The sequence below is a fragment of the Sphaerodactylus townsendi genome, linkage group LG02 (genome assembly GCF_021028975.2).
Source record: "Sphaerodactylus townsendi isolate TG3544 linkage group LG02, MPM_Stown_v2.3, whole genome shotgun sequence".
In the NCBI taxonomy this organism is placed as follows: domain Eukaryota; kingdom Metazoa; phylum Chordata; class Lepidosauria; order Squamata; family Sphaerodactylidae; genus Sphaerodactylus; species Sphaerodactylus townsendi.
In genome coordinates this window covers 72,711,697-72,732,758 of record NC_059426.1, presented here as the reverse complement: position 1 = coordinate 72,732,758, position 21,062 = coordinate 72,711,697, and the positions used below count along the sequence as shown (strand labels likewise).

The 21,062-nt window shown below is 45.7% G+C and overlaps 1 protein-coding gene across 2 annotated transcripts in view; it reads left to right on the top strand.

The window, feature by feature from the left end:
- VWCE (von Willebrand factor C and EGF domains) overlaps positions 1-21,062 on the top strand; it is a 37,012-nt gene that overhangs the window by 3,893 nt on the left and 12,057 nt on the right. The window contains exons 3-13 of one of the 2 annotated variants that reach the window (XM_048486936.1): positions 2,673-2,762; positions 6,531-6,620; positions 7,320-7,448; positions 8,846-8,962; positions 11,059-11,175; positions 13,728-13,856; positions 15,855-16,321; positions 16,412-16,505; positions 17,597-17,679; positions 18,879-18,966; positions 20,606-20,691. In XM_048486936.1, coding sequence (XP_048342893.1) covers positions 2,673-2,762; positions 6,531-6,620; positions 7,320-7,448; positions 8,846-8,962; positions 11,059-11,175; positions 13,728-13,856; positions 15,855-16,321; positions 16,412-16,505; positions 17,597-17,679; positions 18,879-18,966; positions 20,606-20,691 — 1,490 coding nt within the window. The remainder of the gene's footprint in view (positions 1-2,672; positions 2,763-6,530; positions 6,621-7,319; positions 7,449-8,845; positions 8,963-11,058; positions 11,176-13,727; positions 13,857-15,854; positions 16,322-16,411; positions 16,506-17,596; positions 17,680-18,878; positions 18,967-20,605; positions 20,692-21,062) is intronic. The other variant, XM_048486938.1, reaches the window with a different exon arrangement.

The window sequence follows — 21,062 nt, the reverse complement described above, 5'->3', positions numbered from 1 at the left end:
GCTTGTATACCCTCAGTTAGAAGATGTTTCTGCAAAAACATGTCCTGCTAATCTGGTTTAAACTGCATTTTTATTGATTCTTATTCAGGCTCTTTATTGTGTTTCATTGCCATGATTCCTGCTTTTGCTATGGTTTTTAAATTGTCATATTGTTGCTACTCATGTGTTATATTAATTAATATTTATAAAGTTTTATTTTATAATTGTTTATAAATTATTTTAAATTATTTTATAATTTTATAATTGTTAGCCACTTTGAATATTTCATTGGAAAGGCACAGCCGAATTTGCTTAAATAACTACATTCACTACATTTTGCTGACCGCTAGAATTGTCAAGTCGTGACTGCAGGGGACAGTCCTTTTATGCCTCCTGTGTGACAGGGCAGAAGGCACACAGCTGCTAGACCTTCTCTTACCCATATAGATATGAAATTTGCAGAAGAAAGAAATGGCTTTGTGACAGAAAAAGGCAGCATTCTTGATGTCACATTATAGTTCTGAATTGATCCTTTGAATGAGCATACATCAGTACTCAGAAGGCACTTCCAGATGGCTCTAACTTTCTCTTTTTTAAAAAGGCAGCTGGGGTTTCCATGCTGCAATAAATATTGGCAGCCATTGTGGAGTTTGAGAACAGAATCACGTCCATGTGATATGCTAGTGCCCCTGAATATGAATCACATGTGCTAACTGGAAAGAAGTTCCTCATTTCCCTTCTTTTATAAGGATATTATTGGACAGTACTCATAATGCAAGAATTCTGAATGCTACAAAATTATACAACACAGAAACATGCAAATTGGACATGATAAATTTTCCTGTTTTGTTTTGTGTTACAATTTCAGGTTCTTTATTGTTATGGCCATTTCTGCAAGGTGGCAGAAATGGCGGTCCACTGGCATAATTAATGCCAGTGGAGCTTCGGGACCGCTTGCACAGTACTGTTCAAAGCTTCTTCAAACTGCAGAGGCAGCTCCTCACGGAGCCGCCCACGGTTCATCTTGTTTACCTTTCCTCCCTGCGCAGTTCTGGATGGCTGGAGGGACATGCCCACGCCACCCTCCGCCCTCCCCTCCCAGCAGTCCAGAGCTGCGCAGGGAGGAGAGGTAGGTGAACAGAACACTGGAAGGGCCAAAAGCGTTGCCCTCACACCAGTGGACTTTGCACCGTGCCAGTGGGAAGACGCAGGTTTTTTAAAAAACTCACTCAGGGAGTGAGTTTCAAAAGCAGCATTTTCCTGCCATTTTGGGGGGTTTGGCACAGTGCTGCTGCGATGCAGCAGCAGCTGTGCAAACAGCACCCCAGGGACGGTGTTTTTACCATCCCTAGGGCGCTGTTTTCTGCCCGTGCAGAAACAGCCTATCATTTGGAGGGGATAATCTTGTGTATATAGGCCAAGGTTCCACAGCACAGAGAGAAACAGTTGGATGGGAGGGAGAAACTAGATGGGGAAAAAGAGATCTAGTTGGACATAAGAAGGTAGTCTAATCATTGTAGCACAGGTAAAGAGGTATGTGACCTGTACCATGCACTAGAGGCATGGAATATTATGAAAAAAAATTCTGTTTGAGGTATGTTCCCTTACATTATTTGTTTATTTAAATGATATATACCCCACCTTTCATCTAATGATCTTGTAGCCAATCAAACCCATAACAGCTAAGAATATAAACGCATACAAGCCCCGGGGGGTGGGGGGCAGGGCTTCCTCTGCAGCCAGAAAGTGTGTTGTTAATCAGAACAGGATGGAATTGTCTTTAAGCAGCCCAACTTCTCCTCATGTGGGTTAGACAAGATGTAGCTCCTAACTCCTCCTTGACAGTGAAGGAACCAAAAAAGGAAACTACACAAACATGATGCTAGAGCTTATCCCTGTCTCTATGGTATGGCTGATTCTGCTGTCCCTCCCCCAAGTGTGCTTCCAGGTGGGACTAAAAGTGAAATTATGTCTGCATCAACTGTCCCTATTTTCCAGGGACACTTCCCGTTTTCTGGTCCCTATTCCTAATAAATCATTATCTCTAATTATCCCTGTTTCTGCTTTTTGAGCTCCTTTGCTACAATTTTATTGGTGTAGTGTTATCATCATGCAGGTTCTTACCTGGACGCAAAGTCTCTTGAAGTTACATTTCTGTAGGGAAAAACTGAAACGTATTGTCGCCAGTGCACCTGTTAAGTGAACAAATACATCTGGACAAAATGCATCATGCAGGATACAACTTGCTATTTCATATACTGTAGCTGCTGAGATGTGTTTTGATTTTTTTTTCAAGAACATTGCAGAACAATGATGGTTTTCTTGTATATCTTTACCAGAAACACAGTCCCCAGCTTGGTTTTTAAAATGGGGGCTGTTACAGTTTAAACGAATGCAGCATTTAGTGAAGAACCTTCAAGAATATGTAGTTATGGAGGGGGTAGGGCTTGCAAAATGAAACTTGGTATAACAATTTGGGTCTTGAAAGCAAAGCCATATTTTCCTCCTTTAGATGTTTGAGGATGTGTAAGTGTTTCTAAGGAGTGTTCGTAGGCCTCCAGGTGGGGCCTGGGGCCTCTGGGAATTACATCTCATGTCTGGACTACAGAGATCTGATCCCCTTGGAGAAGATAGATGCTTTGAAGGATGGGCTTTATGGCATTATAACCCACTGAGATCTCCTTCTTCCCCAGGCTCCATCCCCAAATCTCTAGGAATTTCCCAACCTGGACCAGGCAACCAAACTGCCCCATCAGTGGCAAGGGGAGACCTGGCAACCCTAGGTGAGATAGAAATATACAGCTGTAAGAGACTTCAATGGCCATCTAGTCCAATCCCCAGCACAATGCAAGAAATTCTCAACTACCTTCCATTCCTCCCTCTGCCCCCCCCCCCCAGTGACCCCTGCTCCATGCCCAGAGGAAGGCAAAAATCATCCAAGATCCCTAGGCAAAGTGGCCTGGATGAAAACTTCTTCTTGACCCCCAAATGGCAATTGGTGTTATCCTGGGCACATAAGAAAGGGCTGAGCACTGACTCATCCCTTCCTGCCCTCCTCCTCATGACAGAAGCATATGGGGGGAAATGGCAGCCGGGGACAACACCTGCTTTGGAGGCGAGGGCGGCTGGGACAGGCACTGCAGTGGCAGGCTAGCTCCTGGGCAGAACCCGTCCAAGCTGCCCCTGGCTCTCTGCAGGCTGCCTCCTGCCCTCCCCAGGCCCTGAGGGGCAGTCGGGGTTTAAGTGAATGAAAGACAGGGAGACGTACCGCAGAGTGAAACCTTGGCTGCTTTTCCTGCAAGAAGAGAGAGACAGAGAGACACATGCATCTCACACTGCACATGACAGCTGACCTACACCGCCCACCCACTCCCTCCTGGAGGCTCCAGTGATGCATGCCAGGAGTTGGAGTCCTTTGGGTAACATGGCGCCTCCTGCAAGCCTCAGCTCCCAACTATCTTTCCCAGCGGCTTATGGCTGTCTGTGCTTGTGCAATAGTGCCACATGGCATTGCACACACACCCCCGCTATTGTGCTGGGGGTCATTAGACCCCCCCCCGTCCCCATGAGCCCCTGCCTCATGATCTGCCTAAGTTAACACAGAATCAGTTTTCCTGTCAGATGGCTATCTAGCCTCTACTTAAAAATCTTCAAAGGAGAGCCCACCACCACCTGGATTTAGACCCTGCTTTTCTCTACCTTTAAGGAGTCTCAAGGCAGCTTACAATTGCCTTCCCTTCCCCTCCCCATAGCAGACACCTTGTGAGGTAGGTGGGGTGAGAAAGTTCTGAGAGAATGTGGCCCATTCCGCACAGACATTTCAAATGACTTGCAGATGTTTTTAAAAGAACTGTTTTGGCTTTTTTCTCCTGCACAGCACAGGAAAGTAAAGCATTTCAAGTCAAAGCGGTTCTTTTTCCCTGCCTGCTGCCTTAATCTCGTCAGTTTCATTTTGTTGCACCTGCCATTTTATGCTACTGCAAAGATTCTCTGCGCCACTGACCATTTGCTGAAGGTTTTTGACACAGGTTTCCTCAGCAAGTGTGGCCGCGGTTCATAACAAAGAGGCAAGATACTTGTATAAGACGCTTATGAAATCCTACAAGAGAGCCATGAAGGAGGCAAAGAAATCGTTCTTTGCCTCCTCCATTGCGGCTGCTAGCTCACGCCTGGCACAATTGTTTAATGTAATTCGGACATTGACGACTGCATCTCTCGGTCCCCAAAATCATGAATTGGCATTTAGCTGTGAGGTTTTTGCAAGCTATTTTGCAGACAAGATCTTGTCTCTCTGCCAAGCTCTTCCAGCCACTATTGGTACAATACGGAATTGGGGGCCCCTTGCCTGTCTTTTGGTCCTAGTTTTGACCATTTAATCCCTCTGAGGTGGACAGGCTTCTGTCAGCTGTCGGATCTACCACATGCCCCTCCTGGCTAGTGAAAGCTTGTAGGGAAGAGCTACAGAGCCACCTGTTGGATATCATCAATGGTTCTCTTGAGCAAGGAGTCTTTCCAGGTTGGCTGAAAGAGGCCCCCTTCTTAAAAGACCGAATTAAGATCCTCAGAATCTGACCAATTACTGCCCAGTGTTGAACCTTCCGTTCCTGGGTAAGGTAATTGAGAGCAGTGGCAGGTCAGCTCCAGAAGTTCCTGGAAAATACTAAAGTGTTGGTCCCCTTCTAGTCAGGCTTCTGTCCTGATCATGGGACCGAGACGGTTCTGGTTGCTGTTGTAGATGAACTTGGTGCCAGTTAGACAGAGGCGGTTCGGGGCTGCTGGTGTTATTAGATCTCACCACAGTGTTTGACACAGTAGATTATGACCTTTTGGTCCACCGCCTCACCGATATCGGGGCATGGGGGACAGCCTTGCATTGGATGAACTCATTTCTTTGGGCCCGGGGACAGCAGGTGTCATCAGGGGAGGAGAGTTCCAGGGGTGCCACAGGGGGCAATTCTTTCCCCGATGCTTTTTAACATCTATATGCACGCTCTGGCCAAGCTGGTCCAGAGCTTTGGGCTGAAGTCATCAATATGCAGATGATACCCAGCTTGTCCTTGCAATGGCGGGCCAGCCGCACTTGGCCCCTGAGGCTCTCCAGCGGTGTTTTGAGGCTGTGGCTGGTTGGTTAAAATCTAGCAGGTCAAAACTGAATCCAACAAAGATGGAGATCCTGTGGGTGAGTCAGGGGGAGATGACAGTCAACTTTAGCCATCCTGTGCTTGATGGCGAGGCCTTACATCTGGCTTTGTCAATTACCAGTCTGGGGGTGATCCTGGACTTCAGAGTTTCCCTTGAGGCCCAGGTTGCCAAAATGGCCCAGACAGCATTTTACCATCTTTGCCAGGCACGACAGTGGGCCCTTTATCTCTCCTGCTCTGATGTGACCACAGTGATCCATGCAACACCTGCAGACTGGATTACCATAACTTGCGCTACACTGACCTGCTCTTGAGCCTAATCTGGAAGTTGAACCTGGTTCAGCATGCGGCCGTGAGGATCCTGGCTGGAGCCCCGAGTAGGGACCATATAAAACCTGTCCTGTTCCATCTTCATTGGCTGCTTATCGAGTACCAGGTTATCTTCAAGGTATTGGTTTTGACATTCAAGGCTGTGAGCGGTGTTGGACCCATGTAGCTTAGGGACCGCCTCTCCCCATGCTGCCCAAGTAGGTCCCTCCATTCTTCAGAAGGGAACCTTTTGGTCATCCCTGGCCCCAAAACTGTCCATCTGACCTCAACAAAGGCCAGGGCCTTTTCAGTTCTGGCCCCTACCTAGTGGAATATGCTCCCAATTGAGATCAGGGCCCAGTGGGGCTTGAGTAATTTCAGCAGGGCCTGTAAGATGGAGCTATTCTGCCAGGCTTTCCCTGGTGGCCAGCCAGGTTAACATCTTTTTTTTAACCTCCTGGCGGGATATCTTTGGAATTGGTAAGCTGCCATCTTGAGTTGGGTTGTTTTAGTAACTGTACTATAATTGTTTTAATGTGTTTATTGTGGTTTTATTATTATTATTTTATGATGTTGTTGCCACCCTGAGCCCTTTGGGGAAGGGCGGGGCAAAAATTAAACAAACAAACAAACAAACAAACAAATGTGTTCTCACTGGCAAATCTGTCCCGCTTTGATGGTGAAGTAAAATTTAAATCATGCTATAAGTGGTTTTGCTTGCCGCAAAGAGAGTGGAAAGTGAAAGTGGGGCTCCAGAAAATACATCCATACAAGAAATCTTGCTGTGGCAAACACTGGACTTTGCTATGCAGCAAATACCTTATGTGTAATTGGCCTTTGTGTCATAGACAAATGTACGTCTGTAAAGGAACAAGATAGATTGTTCATCTATTACAATGTTATAAGTTTGGGTTTGTTTGTTTTGTTTCACCAAAACACTTCTATGTGTTCTCCTCTCTAAAGGACTTCCAAATGTTCTTGCTTTGCAATTCATGCTATCCCTTATCTGGGCTCTATATCCTTGGGATAAGAGTGGTTTTCTTCTGCTGGGTCAGGGATAGGTCAAAATTTGTTCTGATGCTGTGTTGATTTCTTTCCCAGCACTTTGTTCCTTTGGCTGTGGCAGCGGTTTGTGCATTGCTCCCAATGTTTGTTCCTGCAGGGATGGAGGGCAGGGCATTACTTGTCACGGTAAGTTGACCTTTGTGGAATGCTGCTGATTCATTATCATGAGGATGCGTGTGTGAAAGACTACCTATGGACTGCAGCAGCAGGTCTCCTATTTTGAATGTTGAATCAGCATTAAAATCTGGTGTTTAGAATACAGAACCAGAAGCTTGATGTGTTTTCACCATTCCTTAGAGTCTAGCTTTTATGGATATCACATGCCCTTTTTAAAAACAACAACAACAACAGCAACAACAACAACAACCTTTTTATGACCTCAAAATCTGGAATTGGCCTGGGACTCTCAAGACCTCTGAGATGGCTTTTTCATATCTGCTTTTCATAGATTTAAATCAGTCATCAGATGCATGAAGAGGAGGGTCATCAGTAGGCAGAGATATGTTAGCAAATCAGGGGACATGTAAGAACAGGGTTTGAAAGGAAACATTATGACTTTCTGTGCCAAGTTCAGTTATATAAAACATAGGCATAGTGGCTGTTCACCACAGCAGTAATAGGGTATATCATCTGATCCTGTATGACTGTAGTGGTAAATATTAACTATTCTCACCTGCTGGCCTCTCTCTTCTTCATAGAGTAATAAGAAGATTGTCTGGCTTTCCCAGGCCCTTTAAATTGGCATAGCAGAAAGAAGATCTCCTCTCTTATCCCTGTATTGATGTCTGGAAAAAAAATTGAACCTTTTCCCATTCATGTTTTCAGATACTCCTAGAGCCTGTGGAGAATATGGCTGTGACCTTGCTTGCAACCATGGTGGCTGCCAGGAGGTGGCGCGTGTGTGCCCGCTGGGATTCTCCATGACAGAGACTGCCAATGGTGTTCGGTGTGCAGGTGAGCCTGAAGCAGGGTTTCTGTCCTAAGTGTCCCTGCAAAGCCAGAAAGAACCACAGCTGGAGTAGTGGTGGCTAATATCAGAACGCTTCTTATCAAAAGCATTCTGATAAGATCGTATAACCCACTTTTAAGTAATCCTTAAGCCCCAGTGGTGGTTTGTATCAGAATGGTTCTATCTGAACACCTTCAATTGCAGATTCTTTCTCAGTACAGTTGAATTTAGTGCCTTTCCTGGAGTTGCTTCTCAGAAACTTCAGTTGGGTCACACGAATAGTCTCCCTCACAAAGGCTGCTCTGCATAGTTTCCAGCCATGCATATCACTCCTCAGTAAACTGTATATTATGAATCTTTCCAACAGCTACTGCAGACATCAATAACGGGCATGTGTATGTATGTGGGTGTGTGTAAAATCTGCATTCTTGTGGAGAAAATAGTGTGATCTGCTTTGCAGACATTGAGATGAAATCATGAAGGATCTGGTTTAATTCCTTACTAGTGGTATAAGTAGAAAAAAAAATATTTTGCAGGAGTTGCAATTTCCCAACTCAGGATTGGGAAATTCCTGGAGATTTTGGCATTGAGCCTGGGGGTGGATCTCAGTAGGATCTCAGTAGGGTATAATACTATGGAATCCACTCTCTAGAGCAGCTATTTTCTCCAGAGGAACTGATCTTTATCATCTGGAGATGAGTTATAATTCCAGGAGATCTGTAGGCCCCACGTGGAAGTTAGCACCCTAAGCTGTGGCCTTCGCTTTGAACCACCAGGCCCATTTAGTACCCTTTTGGTTTTGGGGAAGATAGCTTTGCCATTTGCCCCCTGGCCACTGAAGAAGAAGAGTTTGGATTTATATTGCACCTTTCTCTCCTATTAGGAGACTCAAGGTGGCTTACAAGCTCCTTTCCCTTCCTCTTCCCACAACAGACACCTTGTGAGGTAGGTGGGGTGAAGAGAGTTCTGAAGAATTGTGACTAGCCCAAGATCACCCAGCAGGAATGTAGGAGTGCAGAAACACATCTGGTTCACCACTCTGATTCACATCTGGTTCTGCCACTCAGGTAGAGGAGTGGGGAATCAAACCCAGTACTCCAGAATCCACCTGCTCTTAACCACTACACCACGCTGGCTCTCCCTTCTGGCAGGGAAGGGGAAGACAGTTGCAAGTTCCCCGTTAGGAAACTTCTGGAGATTTGGGGGTGAAGCCTACGGAAGATAGGGACATCAGTAGTACACATTGCCAAAGAGTCCACCCTCCAAACCAATCCTTTTCTCCTGGAGAACTAATCTTTGTAGTCTGGAGATGAGCTGTAATTCCAGGGGATCCTCAGGTCCTATTTGGATGCTGGCATTCCTTCTTTAGATTCATTGACAAATGGAACCTTCTTTTCTGCAGACATTGATGAGTGCCTGAGTGCCTCGTGTGAAGGCCTGTGCGTGAATACTGAAGGAGGGTTCGTGTGTGAATGTGGCCCAGGGATGCAGCTTTCTGCTGATCGACACAGCTGTCAAGGTAAGTCTGGATGGGGCTGCAAGAGCAGGTGGATGGAAATTGAGCTTGCTAAAATATTCTATATTGTATGCAAGAGGCCTTCACAGTTATGAGTAGAAATACTGGGGTCTAGGGATTACTTAAAAGTGGGATTATACCGTTGCCCCACTACCAAACCCTTGAGGATGATTTCAAGATGGAGAAAAAATAAGGGTGGCGACCAAAGCAGCTAATACTGTAATGCTGGGTGACTTCAACTACCATCATTATTGATGGATGATGCAAGGAATGAAAGGCTTGCTAAAGGAAAATGGGAATAATGTCACAGCCACTATTTTTAGGAAGGGAATCTGAGCAACTGAGGACTTAAGGACTTCTTGATGTAAACTCAACAACTCTTCAGGCCTTAGTGGCATACACCTGAGGCCTCTTCTGCACAGGCAAAGTACAGCGGGTTGCAGTAGTGTAAAGTAACCTGCATTGCCATTGGGACATTTGCATACCTCTGTGCCGGCAGCGAATGGAGCCTGCAGAGACATGTGGGTTGCTGTTGTGCCTTTGCATGGAGACGCGTTTTTTTCCACTTACCTCCCTCTGCTGCATAGCTAGGGGGTCAGGTAGGCATGGACCTCCACAGCCATGCTGCTGTCCCTGTGTCCCTGCGTATCTTCACAGCAGAGAGGCGGGCGCTGGGATAAAAAGGAAAACGTGGCCAAGTAATTATTATTATTATTATTATTATTATTATTTATTAAACTTGCTATACCGCCCTATCCCCGGAGGGCTCAGGGCGGTGAACAACATAAAATCATACAAAAAACATAAAAATCTTAAAACAGGTACATTCTACAATAGGGCCCGCGAGACCCATATACCACCCTCTTCCAAAAATGAGGAGGGTCCCAATGATGTTAAGAGGGACCCCTACTAGCAGGCCGGGGCATTATCGGCTTCCTGGACTCTCCAAAGGCCCGGTGGAATAATAATTAGGTTTTACAGGCCCTGCGGAACTCTCAAAGGTCCCTTGCAGGGGGTGAATAACATGGGTGGTAATGTGTTCCACCAGGCCGGTGCCAGGGCTGTGAAGGCCCTGGCCCGTGTGGAGGCCAGCCGCGTCATCAAGGGGCCAGGGATCTCCAGTAGATTCGCCTCTGCTGATCGCAGAGGACGAGCCGGGACATATGGGGTAATGCGGTCCATTTGCAAGAGGCTGCAACCCGCATTAAAACCAAAGAATCGTGGATAGCGTGATTCTCCAATAGCCCACTGGGGGAAACACGGGGCAGAATCGCATTAGGGGCAGGAGCTGTGTGAAGTTCCCCCCCAAAATGGGCTTTATCCCATTGTTACCCCAGGTTTATTGGCCCATGCGGAAGGGGCCTCTGAGAACTCAACTGTTAGTTGATCTATTAACCCATATATCTAACTTTTCACTAAAATCAGCCACTGTGCCAGAGAACTGGACAATAAAAAATATTACACTGGGTTTTTTTTAAGTGTCCAGAGGAAAACCTGCATGGCAAGGGATTGGATTTGATAGGCCTTGTGGTCTCTTACAACTCTATAATTCTATGCTTCTATGGTTAGATCACCTTTCCTATGAGGAAAAGATGAACAGCCTGAGACTTTTCAGTTTAGAAAAGAGATGACTGAGGAGGACACATAATAGAGGTTTCTAAAATTATGCATTGGTTAGAGAGTGGACAGAGATAACTTTTTCCCCCTCTTCCAAAATACTTGGAGGTGAGCATCCTATGAAGTTGATCCTGCCAGAGGATCTGGTAAGAGCCACAGGAACAGACAGCTTTAAAGGGAGATTAAGCAGATTCATGGAGGATAGGTCTATTAGCAGCAGCTACCCATAGTGACTAAAAGAAGCCTCCACATTCAGAAGCAGAAAACCTCTGAATGCCAGTGCCAAGAGTCTACATCAGGGGAAGGCCTCAGCTCTCTGCCCTGCTGTTGGCCCACCAGAAAAACTGGTTGGTCACTGTGTGAAATAGGATGCTCAGCTAGATGGACCACTTGTCAGATTCATCAGGCTCTTCTGATGGGCAGTGTTATTTTGTTAATGAGACAAATGAAAGTAACAGTGATGTTGTCCATTTTGCTCCCAGATACTGATGAGTGCTTAGCAACACCCTGTCAGCACCGCTGCAAGAACAGCATTGGCAGTTACCGATGCTCATGTCAGCCTGGTTTTTACCTGCATGGAAACCGGCACTCCTGCCTGGGTAAGTGACATCTTTTTGGCTGGGGAGAATAGGAGGAACAGGCTGCCTCCCCTTAATAGAGGCAACCTAACTTTATGCCCTCCTGCTGCCTCCTGATAACATTTAAGTTGTACAGGTTGAAATGTCATTGGAGGGGGTGGTGGTGGTGGTGGAAGGGCCTTCTTAATTGTTTAAAATGAGAGCAGAACCCAGTAGTGTTCTAGCATGCTCACCTGGGAATTTATTCTGGAGAGAAGCCATAGTAATGCTATTTTCTTGAAAACAAAAAGGATTTCTGGTTATGGGGTGTTTCTTCTTCAAAATTACTATTAACCAGGGGCGTAGCTAGAGAAAATGGTGCTGGGGCAAGAGGCTGGCTAGGCACAAAGGGTAGAGACAAAGCCAGGAAAGCAGCGCGCCCTCCCTGTCCCTGTCCCCATCCCAAGTGTCTTGCCAGCCTTGGCACCACAGTGCTCAGATGGCTAGAAGGAAAGGAAGGTGCATTTTAAAGGAACTGTTCCCTCGGTTTACTTTCCTTCTAGCCATCTGAGCACTGTGGCATGTGGCATGTGGCAACCATGAAGAAACTGGGGGTGGGGACAAGGGTTTGTCTCTGCTTCCTTTATCTTGCTAGCCTTGGTGACACTCAGATGGCTAGAGGGAAAGAAAGCTGAAGGAATTGTTCCTTTTAAATTCAGCCTACTTTCCTTCCTTTCCTTTTAGCAGTCTGAGTAGCAACAAGGTTGGCAAGACACTAGGGGTGGAGACAGAGGCACACTGGGGGGAAATGGCGCCCGGGGCCTTTGCTTTTGTAAGCTTGGAGGTGGGGCCATGCCCCCTGACAACATGGGGTGGGGCCACGGCCCCTGACAACATGACAACATGGGCGGCACCAAGGGCACCAGAAGACGACAAGGCAGCAGGACTTCCTGCTGCCTTGCCATCTTCCTGGTCATGTGGGGGGCCCAATTTTGCACCCCCCATGTGACTGGTTCAGTGGTGCCCGGGGACAGAGGTTACCCCCTGTCCCTAGGCAGATGGTGCCCAGAGACATCTGTTCTCCAGGCTCCACCCTGCTACGCTGGGGGCTGGGCCCACCCCAGCTTCACCCCCGAGCTTCACCCTCTCCTGGCTGCCTGCTTTGAACTTGGGAGTGGGGCTGAGTTTATAAAAGCAAAGGCCCCAGCACAGAGCCTTCCAGTTGCTTCTGTCCTTCCCAGAGGGGAGGGCAGAAGGGACTGCCAGCTGCTGGCTTGGGGATCCTCTGGCTTTCTTGGCCCTGCCCATGTTGATGATGACATGGGCTGGGCCAACGGCACCAGAAGACGACAAGGCAGCAAGACTTCCTGTTGCCTTGCCATCTTCCTGGTCACGTGGGAGGCTGATTTTGTGCCCCCCATGTGACCAGATCAGTGGTGCCCAGGGACAGAAGGCACCCCTGTCCCTAGGTAAATACGCCACTGGATGGAGTCAAGACCAGGGAAGGAGTGTGCCCTCCTTGGTCTTGTCTCGTCCTCCAGTCTTAGCTGGTCCCAGTGCTGCTTGGTTGGCCAGAAGGAATATAAACTTAATTTTAAAGGAATCACAGAGGTTTTTTTGCAGGGGTGGCAGGGTGGTGGTGGTGGCCAGGGCAAGAGCCTCCTCTCCCTCCTCACTACCCCCCTGCTATTACCATTTTAATACTTGTCTCAAAGATCTTTTATAATGTGTATAGAAGAGTCCCCTTTTCTTCTAGAGCCTGCTTTATAGCTAATTATAGGGCCTTCAGATTCTACTCCTTTTCTATGTCTCCTGTGCCATTAACAACTGTTGGGCAAACAGAAATTTAACAGGAGTTTTTCTATCCTTGCCTCTCCATGCTGTGTAAACCTGCATTTGCTGAATTTAGGTCTGTCATTTGAATTACTGACCCAGGGGCAGGGATCAGGACTTCTCCTGAAATTGCAACTAATCTTCAGACAGAGATTCATTTTCCTGGTGGAAATGGTGCTTTTGGGCATCATATTGCTGTTGCACTCCTGTACCTGAAGTCCCCACAGAAACTCTACCTTCCCCAGTTGTTGCCCCTACAAATCTCCAATATTTTTAAATAAATGTTTGCTTCCTTGTGGACCCTGATAGGGCAGAAAAGTGATGTAGAAATGTTTTAATTAAATAAATAAGAATTTTCCCCAACTAGAACTAGCGACTTTAGTTGCCATGCCACTGGTAAAGGCATAAAAGCTTTTATTGACGATATTAAGTACTGACACATTGGTATGCCTACATAGCTGCCATTATACGGCACTAATACTGCTTATGAGGTGACTGAAAAGATTTTCTTAGCTTGAAAGCAACAGAAATGCTCCAGAGATTTTAGTATATTCACTCCGGATTCCTGCAGAATTAGGAATGAGTTAAGATGTCATAATTGTCCACTTCCTATCTTGTTTCCCAGCTAATGAAAACTACATGTCATAAAAAGGCCTTAAGCCTGGTCGAAACCCAATTTGATCATGTGAACATGAACTAGATCCTTACTGAGTCAACCCAGTCTTGGTGTAAGTCTCTATCATCTTGTGCATCTTGTGCAGATGTGAATGAATGTCGCCGGCCCAGTGAGAAGCGAACCTGTCAGCACTCCTGTCACAACACAATGGGGAGTTTTATGTGCAGCTGTTACTCAGGCTACCGGCTGAGTGTGGACAGAGTGTCCTGTGAAGGTAAGAGATCTTGTGTGGAGTCTTTGAAAGACATGCCACTGGGTAATAGGAAAAAGGAACTCTATTAGTGTCATCCTAAGTAGAGTAGGATTCTTTTATGCCCATTGAATTCTGGATGATGTTGTCAATGTGACACAGATTCCTAGATACCAAGTAGAACTGCAGAGCTAAATAGTCTGGGACTTCAAGGGAATGGAATAATTTAACTGGCATTTGCTGTTCTTTTTGAAGGAATGCATAAACACTTCTAGGGAGGGAGTGTTCATCTTCAAAGGCTGTGTTCACAATTTCATAAAGAATCATAAAGGCACAAGAAAATGTTTTGTCACTGATCCCAAGTAATATGACAGGCACTATCACCACAGGTGTTCAGGTTGTTTACAGAGTCATGTTCTACATTACACTCAACTACACCAAATAATCAGTGGTGGGATTCTAATAATTTAACAATCGGTTCCCCCCACCCTGCCGTACCTCCCCCTGCTGTGCTCCCCCTCTCCACCGTGCGCCCGCCACCGCCCACTTACCTATTGCAGAGGAACTTCTTGTGGGGGTAAAGGGGGGCAATGGGGCCTTGCCGCCACTGCTCTGAAAGCCTCCTCGTTCTCCTGGGAGAGGGCGCTCCAGGGCTTTTAGCGCCTCAGAGCAGTTGGGCACCCAGCTACTCCAGGGCTCTGAAAGCTGCTTTTAACAACCAATTCCCCGAACTCAACAAAAAATTATGTACCGGTTCTACCAAACTGGTGGCTGAATCCCACCACTGCAAATAATATATTAGCTGGGAGGTGGTGAGGCAGAAGGTAATATTTCCAGCTACCAGATATTTCTGTGTGAAATTTGTTAGAGAATAAAAAATCTCTACAGAAGTGGTCTCTAGAAGAAAGACATCGATCTCCTGTCCTGTACAAGTAATGACTCTGAAAGTACTGTGATATAGTCTGGGGACAAGGATATACATTGCTGCTGGTGAGGAGAAAAATGGTTAGCAAATGAGAAAAGAGATGGCCAAACTAGATCTGTATGCTACTCTCCCTTGATCCCCCCCCCCCCCCGAACGTCATAATAATTGCATGAATAGGGCTGATGTTTGAGTTAGGAAAGCTGCCCTGGAGGAGGGGGCATTATTTCACTTTTTTCTCAGACTTGTGTCCCTGATCTAACTCTCCCCATTTTTCCATAGTTCCTTATTGGCTATATGGGGTTCTAAAAATATGACAGGTACACATAATGATTTGCATCTGCTTTGGCCCTTATGTAGGGAATATAGAAATGCATAATTTAACAATTAAAATTCGTTAGGGAGTTTGTATGGTCCCTGTTCTCTGTGGTTGAGGGTTGTGAGGGAGGGCAGTTTCCCATTAGGAATAGGAGGCTGAAGTGGTTATGTGAAGCCCCAAATCTGTAGCAATATTGGACTCAGTAATTTCAATCAAAAGCCTTTATTGACAGACGACAGCATGGCCTCAGAAGAAGCCAGTTCTAAAGAATGGCTTCCCAAGCACCCCTTTTTATGCCCACCAAGATGCCCTCTTCCCTTCACCCCCCAGAGATATCAAAGCAAAGCACTTCAGAACAGGAATGCAAAAACCCGTAGTTCTCAAGCCCATAGGAAGGGCTATCAGACAAACTGGCGCTTGGGCGCAATATACATTACTACAGGTTACAAAGCACAAAGGCAGCAGGAGACAGTTGAGGAAACCCATTACCATGACAGAAACTAGGATCCCGTTTGATGTCAAGTGTGCCACCTGACAGGTGATCAGTGTAAAGAGTGGCTTTCCCCTCTAGTAGAAATCCCCCACAGTATGAATATACAATGAGAGAGGCAGCTAGAGTTCCTGGGCATTCTGGAATGCGTTTTGGTGACCAGTTTATATATTTTGGGTTTTGGTGACCAGTTTATATATTTTGGGTACAAAATATTTTGGGTACAAAATTTGGAGATGTCTGCCTTACTTGGCTTTTTGTGCTTCCCTCCCTCACCCCTTCCCCCCACAGGTTTTTCAAAGGCCAGCCTGGCCCCATCTCCAATTCTTCAGTCTCTCCAGCATCCACCCACTGTGCTGCATCTTTCTCCAGAGTCTATGGCACCTGTTCAGCCTCCCAGAGGCTCCCCTCCTTCCAGAGCTCCTGCTCCACAGATTGTACTCACAACTCAGCCCCCTTCCTCTCTCCTGTCTATTTCTTCTACACTTCCACCTGCAGCCTCTCCTACTCATACATTCCCTGCATCCAGTCCTTCTTTCGACATGGCCCCTTTGCTACGAACTGCCAGGCCCTCAGTGATGACAAGCCATTTGCCACCATCATTCCTATGGGAGGAGGTTACACTACCCCCTTCCCCAAGTACCCCTTCTCCTACAGTTTCCCCTGCTTCCCTGCCTTCTATCTGCTGGCATGAAGGGGTTCCTCATGAGAATGGCAGCCATTGGACGGAGCCAGGCTGCTTGAATTGCTCCTGTGAGGTATGTGATATACACTAGGCTCCTCCTTCCCAAGTCTACTACTGTTCCTTAGCTGCTATCCTTAAGGTAGCCTTTCTTTTCCTGCTGCAGGGTGGGCAAGTGTTGTGTATAGCAGTGACATGCCAGATTACCTGCTCCCATCCAGTTCCTGCAGAGGAGGGGAAGTGTTGTCCTAGCTGTACAGGTGAGAAATTCAACCTAAATATTTATTGAGAGCATTACTACCCCAGATTCCCTATTCCGCTCAAGCTGTCTATTTGAATTTACTGTTGAAGCTATGGCTAAAGCTCCGTGATGATTTCTCAAGGCCCTTCCAGTTTCCTGAGGGCTAGTTCACACATTAGAAAGTCCTTGTGGCTCCCAGAGGTGTTTCAGTCAAAGATGTTCTGGGAATTCTGTACTTGGAACTTAAATCCCAAGCACGTGCTGGTCCCATTTGAATCAGGACCATGGTGTATAGGTTAAGCCTCTCCTACACACTATTTTCCTGACCTGAAATGGCCTCATTTGCTCTGTCATTGAAATGATTATACTTTCCCAGCGAGGCAAATAGCGTCCTGCCAGTACAGTTTCAATAGCTGCACAGGAGCTTAAGACCTCCCTCTGCACACCATGACCTTGATCCATGTGGGACCTACACATGCCTGGGATTTAAGTTCTGAGCATAGAATTCCTAGGACATGTCCAAATGAAAGTCCTTGTGGCAGTCTTGAGGATTTTATAATGTGTGCATTGGTGCTTAATGTATTCCAAGGGTCAACTTTTAAAGGAATATAGCTCTAATGAAAAAGTCAGGGATCAGTTGTACCATTCTTCTGAATCAAAATGTCTTGGGAGAAGAATAATCTCATTTCTGTCACCAACTGTTATGTACATTGACAAATCAAAGTTGCATTTTCCCATGTACTTCTTTCCCTTCCTTTCCTGATATATTATACCTACTAGCAGTTTCCCTTCAATGAGTCTTCTAAATATTCTTTCTTTCCCTTCTCAAACTGTTCCTCTGAAAGAGACCTTCAGAGAGGCTTTGGTTGGTTTGAACCAAACTATATCTCCACTTATCTCTTGATACAATTCAAATCCCCATTCTCACACACTCAGACATTTACTGCTTGACATTTCCTGTTTCTCAGCTGTAACCTCTGAGCAGCTTAATGCTTCAGCCAAGTTTTTATTGAGAATAAATAGTACACCAGACCCCAAAGGGTTTTGGGTGGGTGGGGACTGAGCAGAAGATTTTCATTTAACACCCTCTCTGATTTCTACCTCCTGCAGGCTGTTTATATGATGGAATTGCCAGAGCTGAGGGGGATGTTTTTGCTCTCTCTGAGGAGAACTGCACAGTTTGTGTCTGCCTGGTGAGTCTTAGAGTTCATGGAGCTCAGCATTGTGTTTTGCTTTGCAAACAAATTGCTTATTGTGCTACCATCAGTGGCTTTCACAGGAGACAGCATTTCATGTAATGGGCAGTGCATGTGCTCTGAATTAGTGGCATGTATGAGAGTCCGAAGGGTGGGTCAAGCATTTTACAATGATCCAGGGACTGTGGGCTGGAAACGTGGAGGCAATTTGAGCTCATTAATACCACGGAGCAGGAATGGCTGTTTCCTAAGCATGCAAACAAGATATCAAGCTCATAAGAGAAGGGAGGATGACACAATGATGAAAGACCAAATCAAGACCAGCCACAGCTTCTGCCTTTGTGTCAGAATCCCCAAAACTAAAACAAACTCATGTATAAGAACAATAGTTTATTAAGTATTGAGGATCTTCTCTGGTCATGCCAGAACTGAGTTTGCCTGCGCAAAACCCAGTAGTTAAAGCAGCTTGCACCCCCACCCCCATCCTGGGAAAGCGCGCCCAAAAGGAACTGTGAAAGAGATAACAGTAGAGATGGCCAGGAAGCACCTGGTACAGTATAACATCATTCAACAGACAGTTGAAAGTCAGTTAGAAATGCAATTAACCCATTCCACCACCAACCAGCATACAGAAAGCAGCAATAGCAAAATCCCCATAATAACTGGCCTCCTGACACTTTGTGCCTCCCATCTCTCCATGCTGAATCTGCTCACAGAAGACTACCTTCTACTCCAGGTCTAGCAATGACCTCACAGTCAGGATGGTCAGCCCCAAAGCTGTACATCAGGAGGGTTGTCCCTTTCAGAAGAATCCATGCCTCCTGCCTTTTGAACCTTCATGGTTGGCCAGCTTTCCCTCATAGCTACTGAAGTTGTCCAAATGTGAGCCCTAGCAACCAGTCTTGGAAATCTCTGAACGTTCAGATCTATTGTAACAAAGGGAGCCTTTGCAAGGGGTGGTGTATAGATGAGCTGCACCTAAGGCCATCACCAGTCAGAGCACTTTGGGAAGGCATCTTAACATTTCAGTGGGATTGGTGGTTATTGGTCATTGTAACTATTGTCTTTCTTCACTGAAGGCGATGCTTATGTGGTGTCTGGTAAAGATGACAGGAAATGAAGTCAGAAATGTCAGGCTAGGCTAGGTTGAACTTTGGCATGTCTTCACTATAATATTTCTTGTTTCTTGATTCCAGGCAGGTAATGTATCCTGTATCTCTCCTGAATGTACACCTACGCCATGTACCAGCTCTCCCCAGACAGACTGTTGTCCCTGCCAGCCAGGTAGGTCTCTCTGAACATCTCACACTAAGCTCATGCACCAGCTTTTAGGGATACCTGGGCACTGTCCTTTCCCCAGGAAGAAGTTAGTAGCTTCCATGTGGAGATGAGATTATATATATATAAAACTTTTCTGTGCTGCCTTTGAAGTGATGAACATCAAAACATTACAATATTTAAATGTATGTGTAAAATATTTAACAATGTAATGAAAACATATAGATATACAAACACAACATATCCAGGATTTTTACTAGACCAACCCAAGGTGGGTTGGGGGAACCCTGTCTCTTCCCATCCTGCCAACCCTTGGGGTGCCTAGCAGTGCAGTGCCAAAGTGCTATTTTTTTTCTTTATTGGCTAGTTTACTCATAAAGACAGAAGTCTTGACTGGACTTCCCCTCATCCGTATCTGCCTTGCAAAATAATCTGCCTCTCCTTTCTTAAAGGGATTAAGGTAAACACAATCCCTTCTGCTGAAAATAGCAGTTTTCACCTCCAGCCTTGATCTAGCTGCCTCACTGAGTCAAAGAACATGTGAATGTGGTTGCTCCAAGGTGTTCCTGCCATCACAATACTAATCTTGCTTTCTTCCTCTAACTAACTTCACTCTAAAAGACCACTCTATTTGCATTGCCATTGTTTTAAAGCTGTGATTAAATCAGCTCCTTCCCCACCTTCAAGCACTCTCAGATTTAGCCACTTAAGCCAAGTGCTCAACCCATTAGATTAACTACCCAACACTTAAGTTTGTCTCTCTCTTGTCTTTCCCTGAAAAGGCAAGGCTTTTCTTTGTCCTGGGAGATTAAGGGTCTCTTAATGCAAACTAGAGGCCCATTTCCCTTTCTGAGTATCTTCTGGACACCTCTCTGCCTGTTGATATTGCCCCCAACACATTGCTTCTTCTTCCAGCATGGGTCACTAGGCTCTGTTCATCGGACCATCCCCTCCAAGATAAGTTAGCATAACCCTTCCCACACTAATCTGTCTACTTTTCCAAACCTATCCACTCAACTCTACATGCATCCTAGGCCTGTGTGTGTGTTCTGCTGCTGTGATTATTGTGTGCTCTTATTTTTATTATTTTTCCTTTAATAAAATTGTTAAACTGCACTTCACTCTTTTGTGGATTTCTTGCAAAAGTAACTCTTTATAAACTCTGGCAACCAAGATTTTGAGCTTGCACAACCTCTTGTTAAGCAAGGTCTGCCCTTCTCTAATTCCCTACTCTGAAAGGAGCAGACCACACCAAATTGGGTAACAGGAGAAAGAACAATAAACCAGAGGACACAGAACAGGAAAACCAACACAACCTTTCCAACTGTTAACTGTTCTTGATCAAATTGTCTTGTTTACAGTGGCCTTTGAATCCAAATGGCCTGGTTGAGTATTACATTTTTTAAATTATCTTTTGCTTTAAAAAAATCTATACTCTCATGCCAGGGAGAAAATAAAGTTAGAAAACTGTGCCCTGCGATGCTAGTTTTCTGTGAAAATTATCTGGAGAACTTCCAATTGAGTGATCTTCCCACTGCACCTGTTTTCCAGCAGATAGCCATTTGGATGGCTGCTAATATATTCAGAATTTCCTGTTATAGATCTTCTGTAGCAATACTGAACCTACTGTTGTTTTCTTCTGTAGCAGAATGTCATTTCCGTGGGCTGACATACGTAGAAGGAGCTGAGTTCAGCCTGGATGGAGATGACTGTACCACCTGTGTGTGCAGGGTAGGTACCAAGTAATCCTTTGAGCTCCTCCCAGAGGATTTTGTGGCCATTCTGATACACAAAAGGCACTCCAAGTTTGCCATCTCTCCTAGTAGGAAGCATATTGGTGAAGAGATGAACAGGAATTAGAATGGGTGAAATCCAGCAAATGCATGTTTTGAAATTGCATGCTCTTACTGATTATTTTGCCATAATAAAATAATTCATTCATATATCCTGATTATTAGGAGAGTACATTCATTTTGCTCTGGTTGAGTATTGATTCACAGGCAAGCAATCCCATGTCAGCACATATAAAATCTCCTTATTTATTTGCTGATACAAGGGAGATAGGAAATTTCTGTCTGCTTTGCTGGTAGATTATGTCAGTT